At 48.5% G+C, this 17,583-nt stretch overlaps 8 protein-coding genes across 8 annotated transcripts; 2 read left to right on the forward strand and 6 right to left on the reverse strand.

Moving 5' to 3' along the window:
* Window positions 1-82: 82 nt before the first annotated feature.
* F5891DRAFT_1169430 (carbohydrate esterase family 4 protein) lies at window positions 83-1,871 on the forward strand. Its single transcript, XM_041365486.1, has 6 exons — window positions 83-438; window positions 494-765; window positions 828-1,165; window positions 1,221-1,303; window positions 1,354-1,615; window positions 1,662-1,871. The coding sequence occupies exons 1-6, from the start codon at window positions 243-245 to the stop codon at window positions 1,819-1,821; spliced, it is 1,311 nt and encodes a 436-aa protein (XP_041232761.1). The 5' UTR covers window positions 83-242; the 3' UTR covers window positions 1,822-1,871.
* Window positions 1,872-2,418: 547 nt separating this feature from the next.
* F5891DRAFT_940756 (kinase-like domain-containing protein) lies at window positions 2,419-4,694 on the reverse strand (the record flags this gene model as incomplete). The annotated part of the gene is made up of 5 exons (XM_041374294.1): window positions 2,419-2,692; window positions 2,749-2,882; window positions 2,933-3,823; window positions 3,877-4,487; window positions 4,547-4,694. The coding sequence occupies 5 exons, from the start codon at window positions 4,692-4,694 to the stop codon at window positions 2,419-2,421; spliced, it is 2,058 nt and encodes a 685-aa protein (XP_041232762.1).
* Window positions 4,695-5,300: 606 nt separating this feature from the next.
* On the reverse strand, window positions 5,301-6,229 carry F5891DRAFT_1000474 (60S ribosomal protein L35). Its single transcript, XM_041360110.1, has 5 exons — window positions 6,209-6,229; window positions 6,008-6,060; window positions 5,835-5,939; window positions 5,634-5,784; window positions 5,301-5,574 (listed from the first exon to the last, which is right to left on the reverse strand). Exons 2-5 carry the CDS (start codon window positions 6,046-6,048, stop codon window positions 5,494-5,496), a joined length of 378 nt encoding a protein of 125 aa, XP_041232763.1. The 5' UTR covers window positions 6,049-6,060; window positions 6,209-6,229; the 3' UTR covers window positions 5,301-5,493.
* Window positions 6,230-6,317: 88 nt separating this feature from the next.
* F5891DRAFT_1000479 (Phosphoribosylformimino-5-aminoimidazole carboxamide ribotide isomerase) lies at window positions 6,318-7,692 on the reverse strand. Its single transcript, XM_041360111.1, has 10 exons — window positions 7,498-7,692; window positions 7,329-7,447; window positions 7,199-7,269; window positions 7,049-7,152; window positions 6,921-6,997; window positions 6,837-6,867; window positions 6,714-6,781; window positions 6,615-6,665; window positions 6,499-6,562; window positions 6,318-6,445 (listed from the first exon to the last, which is right to left on the reverse strand). The coding sequence occupies exons 1-10, from the start codon at window positions 7,626-7,628 to the stop codon at window positions 6,382-6,384; spliced, it is 780 nt and encodes a 259-aa protein (XP_041232764.1). The 5' UTR covers window positions 7,629-7,692; the 3' UTR covers window positions 6,318-6,381.
* F5891DRAFT_1000484 (alcohol dehydrogenase) lies at window positions 7,677-9,962 on the reverse strand. The gene is made up of 11 exons (XM_041360112.1): window positions 9,608-9,962; window positions 9,480-9,560; window positions 9,378-9,428; window positions 9,193-9,326; window positions 9,101-9,145; window positions 8,956-9,053; window positions 8,692-8,905; window positions 8,472-8,639; window positions 8,351-8,423; window positions 8,217-8,299; window positions 7,677-8,163 (listed from the first exon to the last, which is right to left on the reverse strand). Exons 1-11 carry the CDS (start codon window positions 9,791-9,793, stop codon window positions 7,806-7,808), a joined length of 1,491 nt encoding a protein of 496 aa, XP_041232765.1. The 5' UTR covers window positions 9,794-9,962; the 3' UTR covers window positions 7,677-7,805.
* A 152-nt stretch (window positions 9,963-10,114) lies between these two features.
* F5891DRAFT_361236 (aspartic peptidase domain-containing protein) lies at window positions 10,115-12,761 on the forward strand. Its single transcript, XM_041371533.1, has 13 exons — window positions 10,115-10,183; window positions 10,236-10,588; window positions 10,652-10,682; window positions 10,735-10,753; window positions 10,807-10,830; window positions 10,880-10,938; window positions 10,987-11,007; window positions 11,061-11,116; window positions 11,167-11,426; window positions 11,479-11,674; window positions 11,725-11,847; window positions 11,896-12,009; window positions 12,067-12,761. Exons 2-13 carry the CDS (start codon window positions 10,416-10,418, stop codon window positions 12,638-12,640), a joined length of 1,650 nt encoding a protein of 549 aa, XP_041232766.1. The 5' UTR covers window positions 10,115-10,183; window positions 10,236-10,415; the 3' UTR covers window positions 12,641-12,761.
* Window positions 12,762-12,882: 121 nt separating this feature from the next.
* Window positions 12,883-14,815, reverse strand: F5891DRAFT_940131 (uncharacterized protein; the record flags this gene model as incomplete). The annotated part of the gene is made up of 2 exons (XM_041374264.1): window positions 12,883-14,310; window positions 14,369-14,815. 2 exons carry the CDS (start codon window positions 14,813-14,815, stop codon window positions 12,883-12,885), a joined length of 1,875 nt encoding a protein of 624 aa, XP_041232767.1.
* An 898-nt stretch (window positions 14,816-15,713) lies between these two features.
* On the reverse strand, window positions 15,714-17,472 carry F5891DRAFT_1136719 (Ribophorin I; the record flags this gene model as incomplete). Its single annotated transcript, XM_041364818.1, has 6 exons — window positions 15,714-15,889; window positions 15,946-16,084; window positions 16,136-16,543; window positions 16,595-16,882; window positions 16,938-17,141; window positions 17,186-17,472. The coding sequence occupies 6 exons, from the start codon at window positions 17,470-17,472 to the stop codon at window positions 15,764-15,766; spliced, it is 1,452 nt and encodes a 483-aa protein (XP_041232768.1). The 3' UTR covers window positions 15,714-15,763.
* Between the last annotated feature and the right edge of the window lie 111 nt (window positions 17,473-17,583).

The following is a 17,583-nucleotide window of genomic DNA, read 5'->3' on the forward strand; positions in this document are numbered from 1 at the left end:
CTACTGTCGAGCAACTCTGGGCCAACACCGTCATGACCAGCGTCGTGCGCAAAGATCAAATGCCAAAAAAGGAAGTTAGTATTCGTTGTTGAGTGGCTAACCAGCAGAATTCCTTCACCTGCCGCATAAAATGGGCAGCTTGGTTTGTCTTCCTCATCCTCTCTTTCTTCTTCTTTCCATCACCTCGCCGTTTCATTCATACCCACTACTATACCATTACTCTCTTTTTGTTCTACATCGCCATGTCACGTCTCTCTACTATCCTCCTCCTCGCCACCACTGCCGTCTACGCATCCGTCACCCCCGCTCATGAATCTCATACCGAGAACAAGCTCCCTAGCAACAGGTGGTATCATGAAGACGATCATCCAGTACACGCCCTCTTCAAGCGTGGACCAGTCGGCGATGGTATTATTTATCCCGCAATAGGAACGCCAGGTAAGCCTTTGTATTTAATTTTCTTCACTCCCGCTTACTCAACACGTATGTTCAGAGTGGTCCGCTGGCTTCCCCCCAGCTATTGCGGATACTACGACGCTCCCCAAGGCTTGGGTGGATGCTCTTAACGCAGCCGCTGCGGCGGGCAAGATTCCCGATATTCCCCAGTCTACAAGTACCAACGGACTGGATCCCGTATACCCCTCTGGATACGACCCATCGAGCGCTATTGTTTGCTCCTCGACTGCCAAGTGTGTTACGCCAGGTGACGTGTGGGACGCTCCGCCAGGTGTTATCGCCCTTAGTTTTGACGATGGCCCGCTACCGGTACGTACCTATTTATTGGATGCGTTACTCAAACGATAGCTGATACTTCGCGCATTGTTCAGGCATCAGATCAACTGTATCAGTTCCTCGCTAGTCACTCGGAACATGTGACGCACTTCTTCATTGGCACCAACATTCTCCTGTATCCCGACCAGTTCAAAACTGCATTCGAGACGAACCAGGATGATATCGCCGTTCACACTTGGACTCACCCATACATGACCACCAAGTCGAATCTCGAGGTGGTCGCTGAGATCGGATGGACGATAGAGCTTATCCACAACTCGACGGGCGGGCGTGTCCCTAAGTACTGGAGGCCGCCTTACGGTGACTCCGATATGCGCATACGGGCTGTTGCAAAGGAGGTGTTCGGGCTCACGACCGTCATCTGGAATCAAGAGTATGTGATTTTACCGAAAATGAGTTCATTTTTACCGATACCAACTTCAATCTAGCACTGATGACTGGACCTTGAGCGAGCCTGTCCCATTGACCACGCCAGAGAAAATCCAACAGCAGATGACACAGTGGTTGACCGGTATGTTGTTGTCATCGTCTGGGGTGTCTGATACTGATTGTGCCATGTAGGTCCAAAGACCCCCGGACTTGTCATTTTGGAACACGAGTTGTCTGATCTATCCGTCAAGTCATTCATAGATGCATACCCGATGATGGTTTCAAACGGCTGGACGAGGACATCTCTTGCTCAGTTAGATGCTGGTTCAGTCTACCAGAACGCCTGGAACTCAACGTCACAAGTCATCCCAGCAAAAGTAGGTGACTTGGCCGTCAAGCCCCCGGCCCGCGCCAGCACTACCAGTGCAAAACCGACGGCAACCACTACGAAAAAGTAAGCTAATTATTCTTCAGTGTCGACGCAACTGATTATGTGACAGGCCGGCTTCGTCCTCGCTGTCATCTGGAAAACCTGGCTCTTCCAATAAGCCTCTTGGCAACCAGAAGAGCGGGGCGACTCACTTCAGCGCTGCGTCCCTTGCACTTTCTGGCGTCATCGCAGTCATTATTGCAGCTGCAGTTGGAATTATCATGGCATAAGTGTACCGGATTTTTGCAAGAGACATTCATGGACTTCGCACATGACTATCTACATTGTACAACCGTGCACAATTTGGTTACATTATATTACATTTTATTATTTTTGGCGAACATGGACTATTCACACAATCATATGGGATCTTGTTTTCGACTGAGCGTGTTACCGCCTGGCGCGCGCTGTGTCTTCTTTGCATCGGCAGTTTTAACGTGGCGGTCTTATGAACAAATCATCTTGGCAAGAATAGCGTTACAGTAGGTAACTTCCCCGACTTCGCAATCTTCACCGTTGTTTTATCTAGTCGTTCAAGACTTTCATCAAGACACATGATGTAGTACAACAACAGGTAATACTTGGAAGATGCCACATGTGTACAGCCGAAATTTGCTAAATTACATGTACAGAAAAGGGTGATCGTGAAGGTCGTTCAACAAAGCGTGAAAGAATGAGCGAACGAGCGAACGCAAGAAAGCAGCATGGAAGGAGGTCGACTCAATCAGCGTGAGCGCGCGCGCGGCGTGCTCAATGTAAGGGCTGTATGCAATGAAGACAATAAGACTCTGTCAAAACGTAGTCCGTAGTACAGTCCTGAAGCTCAACTACGACAAAATGCTGGGCCACTTGATTCGCAGGCCCTCCAACCAACGCATGTAGAGCAACTCAGAGATAGGTGACTTTCGGACGGGTGATCCAGAGCCGTCAGCTTTGAGGGAGTTTGATGATGAGGCGCTCAAGTCCATGGGGAGTCCACTGATATCTTCCTGGACTTCGGTGACCACAAGGCCTTTTGCAGTCATCTCGCTCTTCCGGATGACGCGTTTGTGAGGAAAGAGTCCCCGAGACGTTTGAACGTATTGTCGGACAGAGGGGTTTCTAGCATATTTTGAAAATAAATGAACCGAATCTCAGTTCAGCTGATGGATACGCACTCGTTGATACCGGAGAGCATGTCGAGAATGACGCTGTAAGATAGGGCAGGATTCGCCTCTCTCAATTCGGCAAAGCCACGAGAGATCATACTGAGTGACTCGATCTCTCGAGCATCCATGTCATCTCGGATGGCCTGTCGTGTATTGTTATTCTTTTGTAGCGGTATACTTGGGAATAACTCACGTTTTGGAGAACGGGGAGGACGACATCATCAATCATGACCCTTCCCGCCCGCTCAGCATCAGATACCCTCCGCTTGAATGACGAGGAAGGCCGGTCTTTGGATGGAGTAGTAGGGGATGATGGCGAAGTTTCTCTACTCCTAGTGCCGACGTACTCTGCAGATAGTCTCAGAGAACCAGCTGCGTCGACTCTTTTGACAGGTCTGATGGTGTCTACGCCGGAACCTAGATCTGCTTCCCGCATGATAGTACCAGCACCAGTCATCTTGTGTCTTGCAGCGTACGAAGACCTCATTGCCGAGCGGATAGAGCCGGTGTATGCTGGAGGTGAGCCCAAAGGCGTTTCATCATCTACAGGGTGAGTAACTTGGGATGGCGGTGTTCTTGGCTCGGCACCATCTACAGATTCGCTTTCTGAACCTTCTTCAGCAGCGAGAAGCACTGAAATGTCTGGTTCATCGAGAGGAGTCTTGATGGCAACAGTGGAGTGCGCTGCACCAATGTTTATTCCGATCCCCCCAGAACCGGACGGAGCGCTTCCATTAATAGCTCCTCCTGTTTCAATCGAGCCCTCGTCATCCTCGTATATCGAGCGTTCCTCGTCACCCATGTCTTCATCGTCCATGTCAGGCACCAAATCCTTGGCAACACTACTAAATGTACCCATAATGGAAGTCGACTTGACGGTGTCGAAGTTCCAGTCACTTCGAATTGTGTCGTTGCTCTCCCACATTGCCGTGCCATGAATAGTCGCTTGGTATGCTGTATGCTGACCTTTCTGTGGCGACTTGGCACGGAACTCCTGGTACCTCTCGACCAACTCTGTGAGATACGATGTCTTCTTTGCACTTTTGATAAATCTATGTTGCAAAAGTTCCTTGGCTGTAGGACGCTACAGTGACTGTCAGGGGATTTCAAGCACAGGACAAACAAATACGAGCTCACATCAGCAGGGTCTTTCGTCAAACAGAGTGACACGAATTCTTTGAATGCGGCAGAGAATGAACCTTCAAGGACTGGTGGTTTCGCCTTTGGAATAAGGAAGAGAACCCGCATGGGGTGATACTCGGCCAGTGGCGGCTCTCCTTTCGCCATTTCTATGGCTGTGATGCCTAAACTCCACATATCCGCCTTTGCGTCGTAACCCGCCTGTCGGATGACCTCCGGTGCCATCCAAAATGGAGTACCCACGAATGTGTGTCTCAGCGTGCTGGTTAGCTGTGCCGCCACTCCGAAGTCGGCAAGTTTGACCTTTCCACTAGCAGAAAGCAAGACATTGGCAGCTTTGATGTCACGATGGATGGTGCCTTCCGCGTGCAAATATTCGAGACCTAGCAGAAGCTCCCGACAAACAACTGCGATGTGCGCTTCAGAGAACACGCCGCCTTTCAGGAGGTCAAGACATGATCCCCCAGCCAGGTACTCCATGACGATCCATAGCTTGTAAGCAACAACGAATGACCCGTAATAGCGGGTGACGTATTCCGAATCACATTGAGCGAGACTAGCAATTTCTTGCTGAATTTCCGAGATATCGTCATCAGAGTCTTCCAAATCTATTTCAAAGATAGAGAGATTAGCTCCAACACAATATCAAGCCCGGCAAGCTACACACCAATCTGCTTGATAGCAACTATCTGCTTGGTTTCGTTGTGCATAGCCTTGTATACGACCCCGAAGCTGCCTGTTCCCAGCTTCTCGATGAGCGTATACTGACAGGCCGGGTTGTTGCTTGGAACGGGGTAAGGCTCCCTGGGACACATCTCCCTATCCTGGCTTGTCTGTGGTGACATCGAGCACGAGCGAGAGGCCAGCTGTCCATGGCTGATGTTAGTCAATGAGAGATTTCTGAGGCGACTACCAGGCGACATGGTGTGGACAGAGCGCTGACAGGGCCTAACACATGGGGCAACAGGTTGCTGTGTGACATCAACTCATGTCGAACAAAATTAAGAAGACTTGCTCCACACGTGTTCGGGGGATCCCCGCCAAGTCTGTGAAAGGACTGGATAGAGTAGATATGGAAGAAACGGACTGACCAAGTACGGGAAAGGACTTTGATATCAGGCTAACTTGATTGTCGCAAGTGGCACGAGGAAACTGCAAGGCTCCTTGCTTATTATGATTCTAAGATTGGTTTGAAATGAACTTTGGATCTCCAGCACCTACTACGACCTGATGTGAGTATGGAGTGGTGATGGAGTATTGTCACAAATACGGTATAGTTTCGTGAGAGCAGTTGGAAGATCCATCATAGTGACAACAAACACGAGGCCGTAATGTCGCGACACCAACCAAGATCATCAAGTTTGACCCGGGAATGTTGTGGAAGTTCATCGAGAGCGCTCACGTGCACATGTCCCAGGTAGTACTGATCATAAGCCACAATCGGTGCATTTGTCTCAAAGTATGCTGGATCAACTTCCAGGGAAAGGAGTCATGGCATAACATGCATGTCGAGTTGATCAAGGCGTAGGGCATACAAATATAAAAATGCAAAAACAGAAAAATCTCCAGCATGATGACGGGCCCTCTCACACCCAGCCAACAACACATTCACGCTTATGCCTTGACAGCATATTTGCGAATGGGGAAATGTGTCTCCTTCTTCTTTTGCTTAAGCGTCTTCAGTGATTCCTCGTGCTAGTACAGATAGGTAGCATAAGTTAAGCACATCTTTCATAGCGACTGTATGCGCGCACCTTGGTCAGTCTCCGTCTGATAGCGCGTGTCTTCTTTGGCCGGAGATCAAGAGGGAGGAATTTCTTGTTCTTGTAGAATTCCCGGAGGTTTTGGCGTTGCTTCTGGTTTATCACAGTCAAGACCCGTGCAATCGACTTGCGCACAATGTTGCTAGTTAAGTTAGTCCTTTCGCACTGGACATTTAAGAATTTTAAACGTACATCCTGGTGAGTTTTGAGGCCGAGCCACCAAGAATCTTCTGTACGCGCAGCGAAAGAAGCTCGGTCTTGAGCTCATTAAGTTGCTTGGTCAAGTCGGTCTTCGACCTGTGTATATCATGCAACAAAACGTTCTGCAATCAACGCCACGTCTTCCATTAGCATTATAAGCTCACTTGGACTGGAGCTCGTAGGCCTTGACTTTGCTGCTGGGCATTTTGAGGGATGTCTGTACAATGGAATGAAAGATGTTTAGCACCGAGTCTAAGAGATCGACCAAACAGATGCGGAAAAGAGCGGGACGAGACCAATATGCCTGGAAACAGTCCAGGATGCCTCAAGAACATGGCCGAGCACCATAATGACTAGACATTTACCTTGAGGGGACTGTCGTACGGTACGTCCGCGACGGCCTCGATAATTCTGGCGCTACGCGGTGTGGTACTATACAGTTTATGAGCCACATTTCCCACGCCCAAATAGGTATTCCCCTATGGCCCAGTCACGTATAATGTTTTTCGGAATCTAACATACGCGCTACATACTGACACTACTGGTTGCTTGCTTTCACTAATTCATCAAAGCTCACAACCCCTCCAAAGATATCCAGTGAACTAGAGTAACAGGAATGAGCTGTCTATTAAAAACATCAAGGGATCATGCTTACCTGCCATATGTCAAGTCCACTTGTCCTCCCGAAAGTCTATTCACCGTTTCCAAGTCAGAAATGCCTTGACAACACGTCGAGTCAGGATACAATATACTCAGGGACCTGACACCTACTTTTAGCTCCTCCAGCATATGTAGTAGGAATCGTCACCCATTCGCCAAGCTCTTATGGAAAGTCAGCAGTGAAATGACAATATCGAAGGATGCGCAAACTTTTAACGAGCTCCTCGTCAATACCTTGGCATAGTCCTTCCACATCAGCTGCATGGATGAGAAACTCGCTGCGACATGAAAGGTCATCGCGACGGAGACAGAGTGCCCATGAGTCTGTCTCACTTGCAATACTGTGCCAGCATGTCGAGATTCTCTGGACATAAAACTCAGCGCGCATTGGGCGAAAGATTATGAAGAGTCCTTTACCTTTGTTCACCTCCATTGTAGTGATATCCTGCCATTTATTCATAGCAACAAACCACTTGTCTCCTCGCCGGCGACAGCTGAAATTATCATGAGATCCTTCTATTCGGCTCGTAAAATAAATGACGTGCCTAACATCTACAACGAGCTTGTCCTTTCCAACAAGAGATGAGATTGTCTGCAGACGCTCCAAGTCGAAGTTGCCGCGGGGAAAGAGGTAGGATGTGACGATGATCTAGGGGAGAAGTAAGTTGGCGCCTTGCGCATTTCGCTTGTCTAACCTTGCTCGCACCCGCATCAAGCCATTCTTTGGCATTGTCAGAGGTGATACCGCCGCCGATCTGTAGATGATCTAGAATTAAGAATACGTCAGTCAAAAGCATCGTTTGAGAACAATATGATGACGCGAACCCCGCCATTTTGCCAATGCTCTCCTGGCTGCCTCGTCATTCCGAGGCCCCAGTTTTATGACATGTCCTCCCTCCAGACCATTGTCACGATACTTTCCCGCAAAATACTCTGGAGGTTGCCTGCAGGGACATTCATCAATCAGAGAAAGGGCCAGAGTATGTATACGCACGTTGCGACAAAATTCGTCTTCAATCCGTCATCATTGCGATCCGAAAGAGTGCCCCCGACGATTTGCTTTACTTGTCCTTCATGTAGGTCAATGCATGGGCGGAACGTGCTACGTCGTTGCTCAGGAGCCATTCTCGGACTTGTCCGAGATAGAGTCGATGTTGCAACTACAAGTGCTCCAGAAAACGCGTCTGAGATTCGATCCAGCAGAGCTGTTCCGAAAGCATATTGTATCTTCAATTGATGGTATTATACATGTACAAAAGCGTTTTCAAAGCAATCCGAAAGCGTGACGGCGGATCCCATGCTTTAGTACTCGAAAGAGGCCTCCATGATTCTCGTCAGATGCTCTCTCCCATCTTCGCCTGCCACATTTCCGATGTTCGGAGCCAAATCCAAAACGCGACGTTGCGGAAGCGTGCCTTCGACTAGCATCGAGATGTCGCTTTTGTTATATCCCACGGCTTTCAGCCCACGAGGAACACCGAGTCCATCGAGGAAGGATGCGATAGACTCGAACAGATATGCACCGACCTCGGAGTCAGGGATGCTTGTTATCGAAGGGTCGGTAACGGTCACACCGTTGAAAACAGCAAGTGCTTCGCGATGACGGTCAGGAGAAGATGGAGCAGTGAATTGGAAGACCGCGGGTCCACTCAAAGCGACACTACAGGATTCACGTTCAATCTCCGTCTTTTGAAGTGTCAGTATTTGAATCACCTGATCCCGTGGGGAATGATGGGATGGTCGACCACGTATCCAGGGTGCTTGTACTTCGGGCCTTTCTTGTTCAAGCCAGATATCTATAGGAAAGCTACTCAGTCCTGATTCCCGACACCATCTGCTGTACGTACTGGGTAGCTCATGCCGTGGCACAGGTGCACACCAGCATTTCCGAAACCAATACCAGCAAAGGAAGCCGCGAGACTAGTTCTAAATCAGAGGAGTAATGTGGGAAACGGGTAGGAAACCTACAGCATTTGGCTTCTCGCCTCATGGTCACCGCGATCCTTGGCAATACGAGGCAAGTACTTTACAGTTGTACGAAGAGCCCACATCGAGAAAATATCTGCAACGGGGTTGCTTCCTTGGTAGGCGGGTCGTAGAATTGGATTTGCGGGGCGTGGCGTTCGTTCTGTGTAACTAAAAGATCGCTCTGCTGTTTGCCTATTGAAAAGTTCAAGTGCAAGCTCACGGAATGGCTGTGTAGCTCTCCAAACTGTGAAATAACACATCCAACCCTGCGCTGATGTGCACAGCGGTTGGGCAGCTCTCCGTGTTAGCCGTGTCCACGACGCCCAAGACAGGCTTAAGTGCACGATTTGCGATGCCAGTTTTGAAAGCACGTGAAGTGACATCAAAAATAGCCGCACCGGTGGTCTCAGATCCAGTGCCAGCAGTTGTAGGAACTGCAAGTTCATGAGCAAGATCCACACAATATTGATGCAGACATTTCAACCTGCAATGAGAGGCCGCAAGGTTTGCGAGATCGGAAGACCTTTGCCTACGGGAGCATTAACAAAGTCCATGAGATCAGCATCCTTGTAAACAGTGAACCTAAAAGATGTGAGATAAACATAACACAGACGAAATATAAGCCTTACAAGTTCGCTGTTTTGGCGGTATCGATGACACTTCCACCGCCGACACTATAACCATGGTGAGTCGCGGTTACACACGGTCGACCGTAACTTACGCCAAGAAGTGGCTGAAATCATGTTGTCTCGCCCAAGCGATGGCCTTCCTCCAGCTCTCTTCTGTGGGTTCTGCAAGCACTTGGTCATATACCTCAAATGGAAGGTCTTCTTGGGATTCCAAAGACTCAAGGGCCTAAAATCAAAGTCATTAACTCTGGAGAAATTGTGTGACAAGAATGCTTACAACTCGCATTGGCTTCAGCTTGGCCACAATTGGGTCCGTAAAGACGCCAACCTATTGACAGTAATGATGACTATGGACCGAAGATGTGGGAAGCCATCTGACCTTGCGGGCTTTCATGTTCTTGAGGTCCATACCAACCTCGCGAGTGACGCCCTCTCCAAATCTCAAATTCGATGCTGCAACCTGCATGGGAACTGTAAGCGGTTATAGCGCTACTTTGCAGGGCGTACCTCGAATGCATACTCCTTTTCAACAGTTTGGACGGGAGTTGCGAACTTCCTGAGTTGGTTGAGGGCAAGAGCACCGTGATGTGCATGGTTATGAGTTGCAGATCTGCAGCCATGGCATGGACACGCTGAATGCTGGGATGCATTTATGAGACGAAAGATTGTACTCCTCGTTGCAGCTGGTGCCATGGTGTGAACTTGGAGGTCCAGAAGAAAGAGTTGATGCCGCGTCGGAGGCGCGAAGAAGACCACGTGAGAGGTAATATTACACGTGTGGGGGTAACACGAAAATAACTATTTGCAATATACTACACGACTGCAACGTTGCATGCGCACAACTTAAGCTTTATGAGGCTCAAGTATCACTTCGCCATGGTACATTTGCAGCCAGAATTCAATGGGACACCTTATCATTTCCTTATTGGGCTTTAGCACGTTATATTCATTGTCCTGCTGCGCACACCTGCCCGCATGCACAGTTCCTTTTGTAATATACTTGCTTCAAACTGGCCAATGTGCAAGGTCTTGATCAACGTTAACGACTAATTGAGCCTGGTTTTCTTGTGCGAGTACTAATAAGTAGTGCTGTTTCATTGATCCATGATTAATCTGATTGACTGGCTAAAAATAGATACCTGCCACAAAATTTGACATTTGCCTCGTTGATCTATCACAGTTCAGATTCGTGCGGCTTGTTCACGGCTTTGTTGTTACTATCATCATAGACTGCCTTTATATAAGGCTGCACGCACTCCTTCAGCATACTCACACTGGCTCTCGCCAAAGTCATTCCTTTCGCCCTTCTGCCATTATGAAGTTGGTACAGGCTTTTTCTCTGGCAGTCCTGGCCGGAGTTTCAGTGGCGGTTAAAATACCTTTCATTCAATCAAAGCCTACGGCCTTACAGCGACGAAGTGGAGGCACAGGCGTTTCAATATCGCACCCGCAAGTTCTGTCTTCGGTCTCCACAGCACTTGCGCTCAGGCAAGCCATATCTTCACTCCCAGGCTCGACATATACATACCAACTGACTGACTACTGAGATAGCGACGTTCACGATCTCATATATATGGCAAATGTAAGTACGCTTCGTTCGCTCTCCCATGCCAACTTATTCACCAGGTAATCAGGTTACCCTTGGCGGTGTTGGTAAGTAATAACGTACCTCATTCACACCGTAAGGTGACTCATCGATCAACCAGATTATCTGGTCCAACTTGACACAGGTATTTTTTCCTATTCCCTTTCCTTTTTCATATCTTACCTCTTTGTTAGGTTCTTCTGACCTATGGGTTCTCAATAGTCCAACACCCATCCCCAATACAAACATTACAGTGAGTAGCACACGCTATTTCTCACTATAGTTTGCTTATGTTCACTAGTCCCAGAACTGTAATCTGACTGTGAGCGCATTTCTGCCTGAATAGGGATCTTCGGTTTAACTTCGGCGCACAAGTATGGCATTGGTTGGGCATATGGCGGTATTTCCTATGTCACTGCCGAGTTTGCAGGGTAAGTAAGCGTTCAAGGGACGTATCATAGACTAATTCAGCTTCAAATAGGATATCCGTTCCTTCACAAGCTTTTCTTGACGTCTCATCCGCGCAAAATCCGGCATTATCCTATGGGGCTTCTGGACTTCTAGGGCTAGGTTTTGATTCATTATCGACTATAGATGCTCTCGTGAACGCCACTGGTGCGTCGACCGGCCGCAGTCTCCTCTACAATCTTTTCCAAGACAATCCTTCCGAACCCAACTTTATCGCATTATCCCTGCAGAGTGCGTCAGATGACGACCAAATTACAGGCAGCTTCGCAATTGGTAAGTTGACGGTATTGCTCTTATATGTACTCGTTGACGTATTAGAATGCAGGCGAGACCGAGCCCCAATATTCCAATGTCACAAGCACCAACAAAATCCCAACTTGGCCCGTAGACTCTCCAACGCGTTGGAATGTGCTATTGGACTCCTTCATTGTTGGCACAGAGACCTATTCAGTTTCCACTGGCGTGCAGGGAGCACCATCAAACAAAGCAGTTGTTCTTCTGGATAGCGGGACATCGTATACGTGTGTGATTATTTGTGTTAATTGTCGGACTTTATTCACAAGGAGTGCAGATACGCGCCTACTGACGTGTGTCAAGCCATTTATGGCGGCGTATCTGGAGCTCAGTATAACTCTGGCCTTGGGCAGTGGACAGTTCCTTGCGACGTAGAAATAGATATGGCGCTTCAGTTCGAGTGAGTGTCTGTGTTCGATCACGTGTCTTTTAGTTATTGTCATAACAGCGATCAAATCTTCCCGATACATCCCCTCGATGTTTCACCAACGAGTTTCAGTGATCCTTCAATCTGTGTCGGCTCTTTCGTGCCTCAAAGTGTTTCTGTTGGGGCTGGCCAATTGTAAGTCTATGGTACATAATCATTCCGGAATGTATCACCAAATGATCATCCCCCTAGTGATTGGTTGATAGGTGACAACGTTTTGCGTTCAGTCTATGCTGTGTACGACTTTGGCGACTTCGTTTCATCGGGGACTATGGGCAGCCCTTATGTTCAAATGCTCTCCCTGGTCGATCCTGACCAAGCATCGGTGGAGTTCCACTCTGTCCGGGGCGGAACACCAGAGAATAACATTACCTACAACGCTTCAAGCGGTGATTCCGGATCAACAACCGTCACGTTGTCTACGGATGTAGCAAACACTATTGACAAACTCTCCAAATACCTCCCCGCCATGCTAGCTGTTATGGCGCTTAATGCCCTCGTCTTGGTCATACTTTCCATTGTCGCCCTTGTCTTACTGTGCAGACGTCGCGGGAGGGGTGCGCGAACGCGCAAGACACCCGGAAGACTGAGTCCCATGCCGATGAACATTACCGCTACAAGGTATCCCGATTATGCCAACCCTCAAGAGCCGCACACATATCAACCTGTCTCGATGGCATTGACTGAAGACACACTTTTCGCTCCTCCATCGCCTGCCTTTAAAGGGCAGTCAAGACCTGGAGACCGCCCAAATTCAGTCGCATAGTGAACTGATAACAGCCCTCATACCCCCTCCTACGGCTATATCATGACTGCGCTCTGTTCATCATGCAATCTTCCTGTATTTATCCAAATGTTGTGGGTACCCTCTCGGACAATGGACCTTTTTCTTCAGGCGCTATTTATATTTGCTTTATCCATCACCCCATCCCCGTTATATTTTGTATATATAATGTAGTCACTGTTTATCAGTGTCACGCAACATACCTCCTGACGAAATGCTCTGCATCATGTGCGTGATTTGGTACTACGCGATGCCATCTCGAAGGCTACATAGTTGTCCATGTTAACGAGTGTCCGAATGTTGCCTAACCTTTCCTCCTCGACTCCAGGTGTTGGGCTACCTCTCGTGCTCTTCAGGACCTGTCGTGCCAATGATCTGTACGAGCTCCATGTCTTTTCTTGCTCCTGAGTAAGGCCCCCTGCCTCTTGCAGGCGTTTTGTCGCCTCCATCAAAGTAGACGCAAGTTTAGATCGGTAGAACGCGGTCGTGTGTTCATCACTGAGAAGCGCGTCAACGCGCGCAAAGTCAGCTAGCCACATCGCATGTTGAATATATGTGACGTTGTTGGCGGCAAGGGCGGTGCGCAGAAGGAACGATATGGTTTCTACATCCGTCGGCAGGTTCTTCCCCTTGGACCTCTTCTTCACCGTCGGAGAATGACTTCCACCCGACTCGAATTGACTGGCTTCAACGCCTGTCATGAGTTCATACACGCGGACGGCAGTTGGCCAGTCTGCACTGCGGCAGCATGTCATAAGAGCGAGGTGGTACGATTGCGCTGTTGGCGTCAACTTGGGGAGATGATAAATTATGTCATTCTGTACACTCCATTCCAATGCTCCCAGAGCTTCGCTCGACTCGTTGAGCGATCCGAGAGCGGCAAGTCCAGCATACGCTCTGAGAAGTTTGTGTATGTGGTTAGAGTCGATGAGGTAACGCATCCACACTTTATCCCAATTGATTTTTTCCATAACTTGACGCGTGAAGTGAACGGTGAGTCTATGCTTTTGCATGGCGTTGCAAAGTTGGAGGGTAGCGTCTAACGTCCATGCATTAAGATTGTTTGACAACCTTTTAGGCACATCTTCCCCTGGCTTTGAAAGACCCAATTGATCATGGATGATAGTGAATGCAAAACTTTGATCATTTGGGCTTCCCCGCGTAAGAGCGCGGATGGCTGTTGCGATGAGCCCAGGATCCAAGAAGAAGTCAGGATTCCTCTGCATAACTTTCTCCATCTGCATCCAAACGTGCTTCGCATCAGATGCAGCATCGTTGCGAGTAGAAGTCTCTCCGTCAGTGACCGAACGCTTCTGACGTGCGGATATTGCCTTGAACATCGCAGTGAAGACAAACCTGTCAGGTGCGAGAGGTCCTTCCTGGTCCATGGCGAAGTAAACGTCGAATATTTTATGGTATTCTCCTGCATCGCCGAGAATCTGTATGTATAAAACAAGGGGCTGCAAGGACAACTCCTTCGAGTTGTCAGCCTCGTGAAATTTGACGGATTCGAGGTGTTTGAGGTAGGACTCGTAAAGAGAATGCGCGTTCTGCAATTGTTTGCTGTATTTCGGCCAGTCCTTGATGAGGGAAATACCGCTGAGCATAGTGGAGAAAGTGATACTGTTGGGCGAAAACCCTCTACGCTTCATCTATTGCAGATGGCCATTATTAAGAGTGGTAGCGAATTCGGTGGATAGACCCACTCACGTCAACGAACAAATCGTAGGAGAGCTGGTACCGTTCAGCGCTCAAGCACTCTGAGATCATTGTATTCCACACGGCTATGTTCTGCGCATCCCGAGGGGTCGACTTTAAACGCTCGATAGCACCGTCAAGGTCCCCCTCCCTGCACAAACTCTTGAGCTGAATTGACAAGTCATAAGGTTTGAGTAAACGTTTCTTCTGCACCCCCTCGCCATTTCCTTGACGTTTGTCCAGCTGGGCGCGAAACCGAAAGTTCGACGGTCCGCCTGCCCGAGCTTTTTCTGGATGTCCTTGATGCCTCTCAGACGCACGTCCGAGATGAGAAGAACCCTGCTTTGGCTCTAAACTGGAGTCTATCGTTATCCCAGAAGCTATTGATCGCCACCAGTTGTTCTGCTTCAACTTGAGAATGACATTGCGAGCTGTTCTTCTGCTTTGACTCGAAATCATGCCAGATTAGTACGGTCAATGACAACTTGGAGGTTGGACTTGCAAAGGATGATCAGTGGGAAAGTTTGACCCAAATGGAGATTTTTGGCCCCTGTGCAGCGGTCAACTCGGAGACTGCCTGGGGCCCCCTGATCGAACACGACAAAGTCGCAAGGTCATCGCATCAAACGGCCACGTAGCTTGCACATAATCTGGACGACCGGGTGAACGTTCCGATCAATATCGCTTGCACTCGCACCGCTCGTCTCAGTTCGTCTCCCAGTACAATTCATACATCTCGGTTCGAAACAGCAACCCGGCTCGATCTTACTACACGGCCTTGTTGTTCTCTCTGCTCCATGGAAGTATCCCGACAGCAGAGACGTGGAAGTTTCCTCCAACCATTGGACCCCATTTGCACAATCCGGCTATTTGACTTATTACAGACCCAACCCGATGGTCTTACTGGACGTGCGCTCATCTCATACACTGGATAGGAGAACCTGGCAAGCACGATAATCAGACACGATACGATTGTATACATCTCTGATTGATCATGACCAGCTTTGGCAATACGGGAATACATCCAAGTTGTGACTTAACTCGATAGCGCTCATAACGGCTCTCCTAATAGTCCGAATGCGAACGATTACAAGGGCAGTAAGGGCGGTGAGGGACCATGGATATATTATGATTTCGGCAACAGTCGAACAAGGGATCGTTTGACGCATGTCAGGACAAGACTCAGACGGAGAGCTATGATAACGTGTATTTAATATTCTTGTAAGTTTCATCTTCGAAGCCTCATTTTCATGTCACCTAGGGATACGACGTAATCAGGTTTCGCAGCTCATGCAGGAGTTAAGGAGTTGTTTTGAGGCACAAAGAATCGAATGGATAATATCACAAATGCATGCTTCAAGCAAGAATCTTTTTTCATCATTGCATCAACTGCCTGCCTACTGTATATCACTTCTTATGTAAGTTCAGATTCACGCGCCTGGCCATGAAGGCAAAAGCAAAGAGGCTGAAGAAAGCAGCACTAACGGACAGGACTTTCTTCAAGTGAGCCGAGAGGGGAACCTGATACGAGACCTGAACAAAGTATTAATTCGGTGCCCTCAAGCCCAACATGTAGGATATGCACTCACATAGATATTGTCCGTGTGCTTGTAAGTCAAGTTCTTGTATGTAAAGGTGACGGCGGGGCGCCCCACGGTATCGAGGTAGCTGATGTGTGTTGACATACTGTTAGAAATTTCGGGGAAAGGGGAGACGAATTTGACATTACTGTAGGGCAAATTAGTCAATACCGAAAGACCACGATTTCATTCAACATACGTTGCACCCTCCGGGAGTATAATTTTGACTTCGGCGTCATTAACAACAGTTCCAGGAATGGGAGTCATAACAGGTACGCCAACCATGTATACGCCGTCCTTTGCGTCATAGCTGACTGAATCTTGCAGAGGCGTGTCGAAGCCAATAGTGTAAGAGTAGTTCCAACCCCCGAGAACTGGGTAGCGTGGCCGTAATTGAAGCACACTATACTGCACTGCCTTGCTGCCCTTTGCAACTGACGGTGCCGTGCGCAGATGAGATGTGGAGACATTCCCATTCTGGTCATAGAAGTATGCATTGGTCACACCGGGCGGAAGGTGCAAAGTGAAGTCAGAGAGAATATGCGGTGCTTGCTTGCGTTGAAAATTTTGGCTTTGGTACTCCAAGCGAGAGAAGTGGCCCTTGAGACTGAATTTTGAAATTGAACGTTGTATATGAAATGCGAGAAGCGTCACTTACGTGGGCCCAGCGTTATGGAGGTGAGCCTTGTCCTCAATATTCAAGTTGGAACCCCAGTGGCTGATCTCTGCCGTGCGGTGAAGCGTTTCGACCTCAATAACAGGATAGTCAAAGCTGTAATGAACTGAGACAGATTGTTGATGTTTTGCCACGAAATCTGTGTCCGTTTGAATGTCGTGATAAGGACCATAGGTAATAGTTCCCCCAGATCTGGTGACAGAACCATCCCTCACGAAACTGTCCACGTCATGTGGGGTAGTATAGGAAATGACGTTTGGCGCTATGGACCTGTCATAGCAGAATCAAATCTTCAGACATACAATAGGTAGTTTATGGCACATACTTTATCTTTGTGCGCTGTACGAGGGTAGTGTAAGGACTGATGGTGAAAAGGTCAGTTTCGTACTTGAGCAGCTGAGGCTCGTTCTGAGCGGCCTGTTCAGGGAACGGGCGTGTAGCATGAGTCTGCATAGTCTCCAACACAAGGTTGAGAGTGCCATTCACAGCCAAAGCTTTTGGAAGGGAAATAGATAACAAATACTCCGCACTGCATGACATGAATATCGCGTACTGAATAACACACAACCCGACACACCTGGACTCATCCTCGCTGAGCTTGAGAGGTGTAGTCTGGCCTTGACTTTAGCCTCGAGCCAACTTGTTTTTGCTCGCTCAGCTTTGCTGAGCGCGATTTGATATGTAGTTTGTCCTGGTTCGAGAGCCTTGACTGCATAAGTTGTACTGACATGTACTAGCGAACCACCTAGTTCGATGGTGCGGACGATAGCCGTGTTTTCGAAAGCGGGACCAGCTAATGAGAATGAAGGTGCAAGCGCGCTCACGAGGAACAAAGGAAGTGTCCACCAGCGTCGTGCCATTTGGAGTCGTGGTCTGTTGTAGGAAAGAGCAACGACGTGTCATTACTCTGTTGTGCTATTTTTAGCTATACATGCTGGTATGAAAACTCAAAATAAATGAATTTCGGATTC

This window comes from Suillus fuscotomentosus (assembly GCF_016647785.1).
Source record: "Suillus fuscotomentosus strain FC203 chromosome Unknown F5891scaffold_3, whole genome shotgun sequence".
In the NCBI taxonomy this organism is placed as follows: domain Eukaryota; kingdom Fungi; phylum Basidiomycota; class Agaricomycetes; order Boletales; family Suillaceae; genus Suillus; species Suillus fuscotomentosus.

What these genes read in the sequence shown, in the direction of transcription:
- F5891DRAFT_361236 (XM_041371533.1), top strand. Translation starts at nt 10,416, where the DNA reads ATGAAGTTGGTACAGGCTTTTTCTCTGGCAGTCCTGGCCGGAGTTTCA. An exon ending in TCCACAGCACTTGCGCTCAG is followed by an intron (nt 10,589 to 10,651) that starts GCAAGCCATATC and finishes CTACTGAGATAG; the next exon opens with CGACGTTCACGATCTCATAT. An exon ending in TACAGGCAGCTTCGCAATTG is followed by an intron (nt 11,427 to 11,478) that starts GTAAGTTGACGG and finishes ATTAGAATGCAG; the next exon opens with GCGAGACCGAGCCCCAATAT.
- F5891DRAFT_1000474 (XM_041360110.1), bottom strand. Translation starts at nt 6,048, where the DNA reads ATGCCCAGCAGCAAAGTCAAGGCCTACGAGCTCCAGTCCAA. An exon ending in GCCTACGAGCTCCAGTCCAA is followed by an intron (nt 5,940 to 6,007) that starts GTGAGCTTATAA and finishes TGATATACACAG; the next exon opens with GTCGAAGACCGACTTGACCA. An exon ending in TCAGACGGAGACTGACCAAG is followed by an intron (nt 5,575 to 5,633) that starts GTGCGCGCATAC and finishes TATCTGTACTAG; the next exon opens with CACGAGGAATCACTGAAGAC.
- F5891DRAFT_1000484 (XM_041360112.1), bottom strand. Translation starts at nt 9,793, where the DNA reads ATGGCACCAGCTGCAACGAGGAGTACAATCTTTCGTCTCATAAATGCA. An exon ending in AGCTGAAGCCAATGCGAGTT is followed by an intron (nt 9,327 to 9,377) that starts GTAAGCATTCTT and finishes CTTTGATTTTAG; the next exon opens with GCCCTTGAGTCTTTGGAATC. An exon ending in GCCACGGCATGAGCTACCCA is followed by an intron (nt 8,300 to 8,350) that starts GTACGTACAGCA and finishes GCTTTCCTATAG; the next exon opens with ATATCTGGCTTGAACAAGAA.
- F5891DRAFT_1000479 (XM_041360111.1), bottom strand. Translation starts at nt 7,628, where the DNA reads ATGGCTCCTGAGCAACGACGTAGCACGTTCCGCCCATGCATTGACCTA. An exon ending in TACAATGGAGGTGAACAAAG is followed by an intron (nt 6,868 to 6,920) that starts GTAAAGGACTCT and finishes TTTTATGTCCAG; the next exon opens with AGAATCTCGACATGCTGGCA. An exon ending in ATATGCTGGAGGAGCTAAAA is followed by an intron (nt 6,563 to 6,614) that starts GTAGGTGTCAGG and finishes CGTGTTGTCAAG; the next exon opens with GCATTTCTGACTTGGAAACG.
- F5891DRAFT_1169430 (XM_041365486.1), top strand. Translation starts at nt 243, where the DNA reads ATGTCACGTCTCTCTACTATCCTCCTCCTCGCCACCACTGCCGTCTAC. An exon ending in ACCGTCATCTGGAATCAAGA is followed by an intron (nt 1,166 to 1,220) that starts GTATGTGATTTT and finishes ACTTCAATCTAG; the next exon opens with CACTGATGACTGGACCTTGA. An exon ending in GATGACACAGTGGTTGACCG is followed by an intron (nt 1,304 to 1,353) that starts GTATGTTGTTGT and finishes TGTGCCATGTAG; the next exon opens with GTCCAAAGACCCCCGGACTT.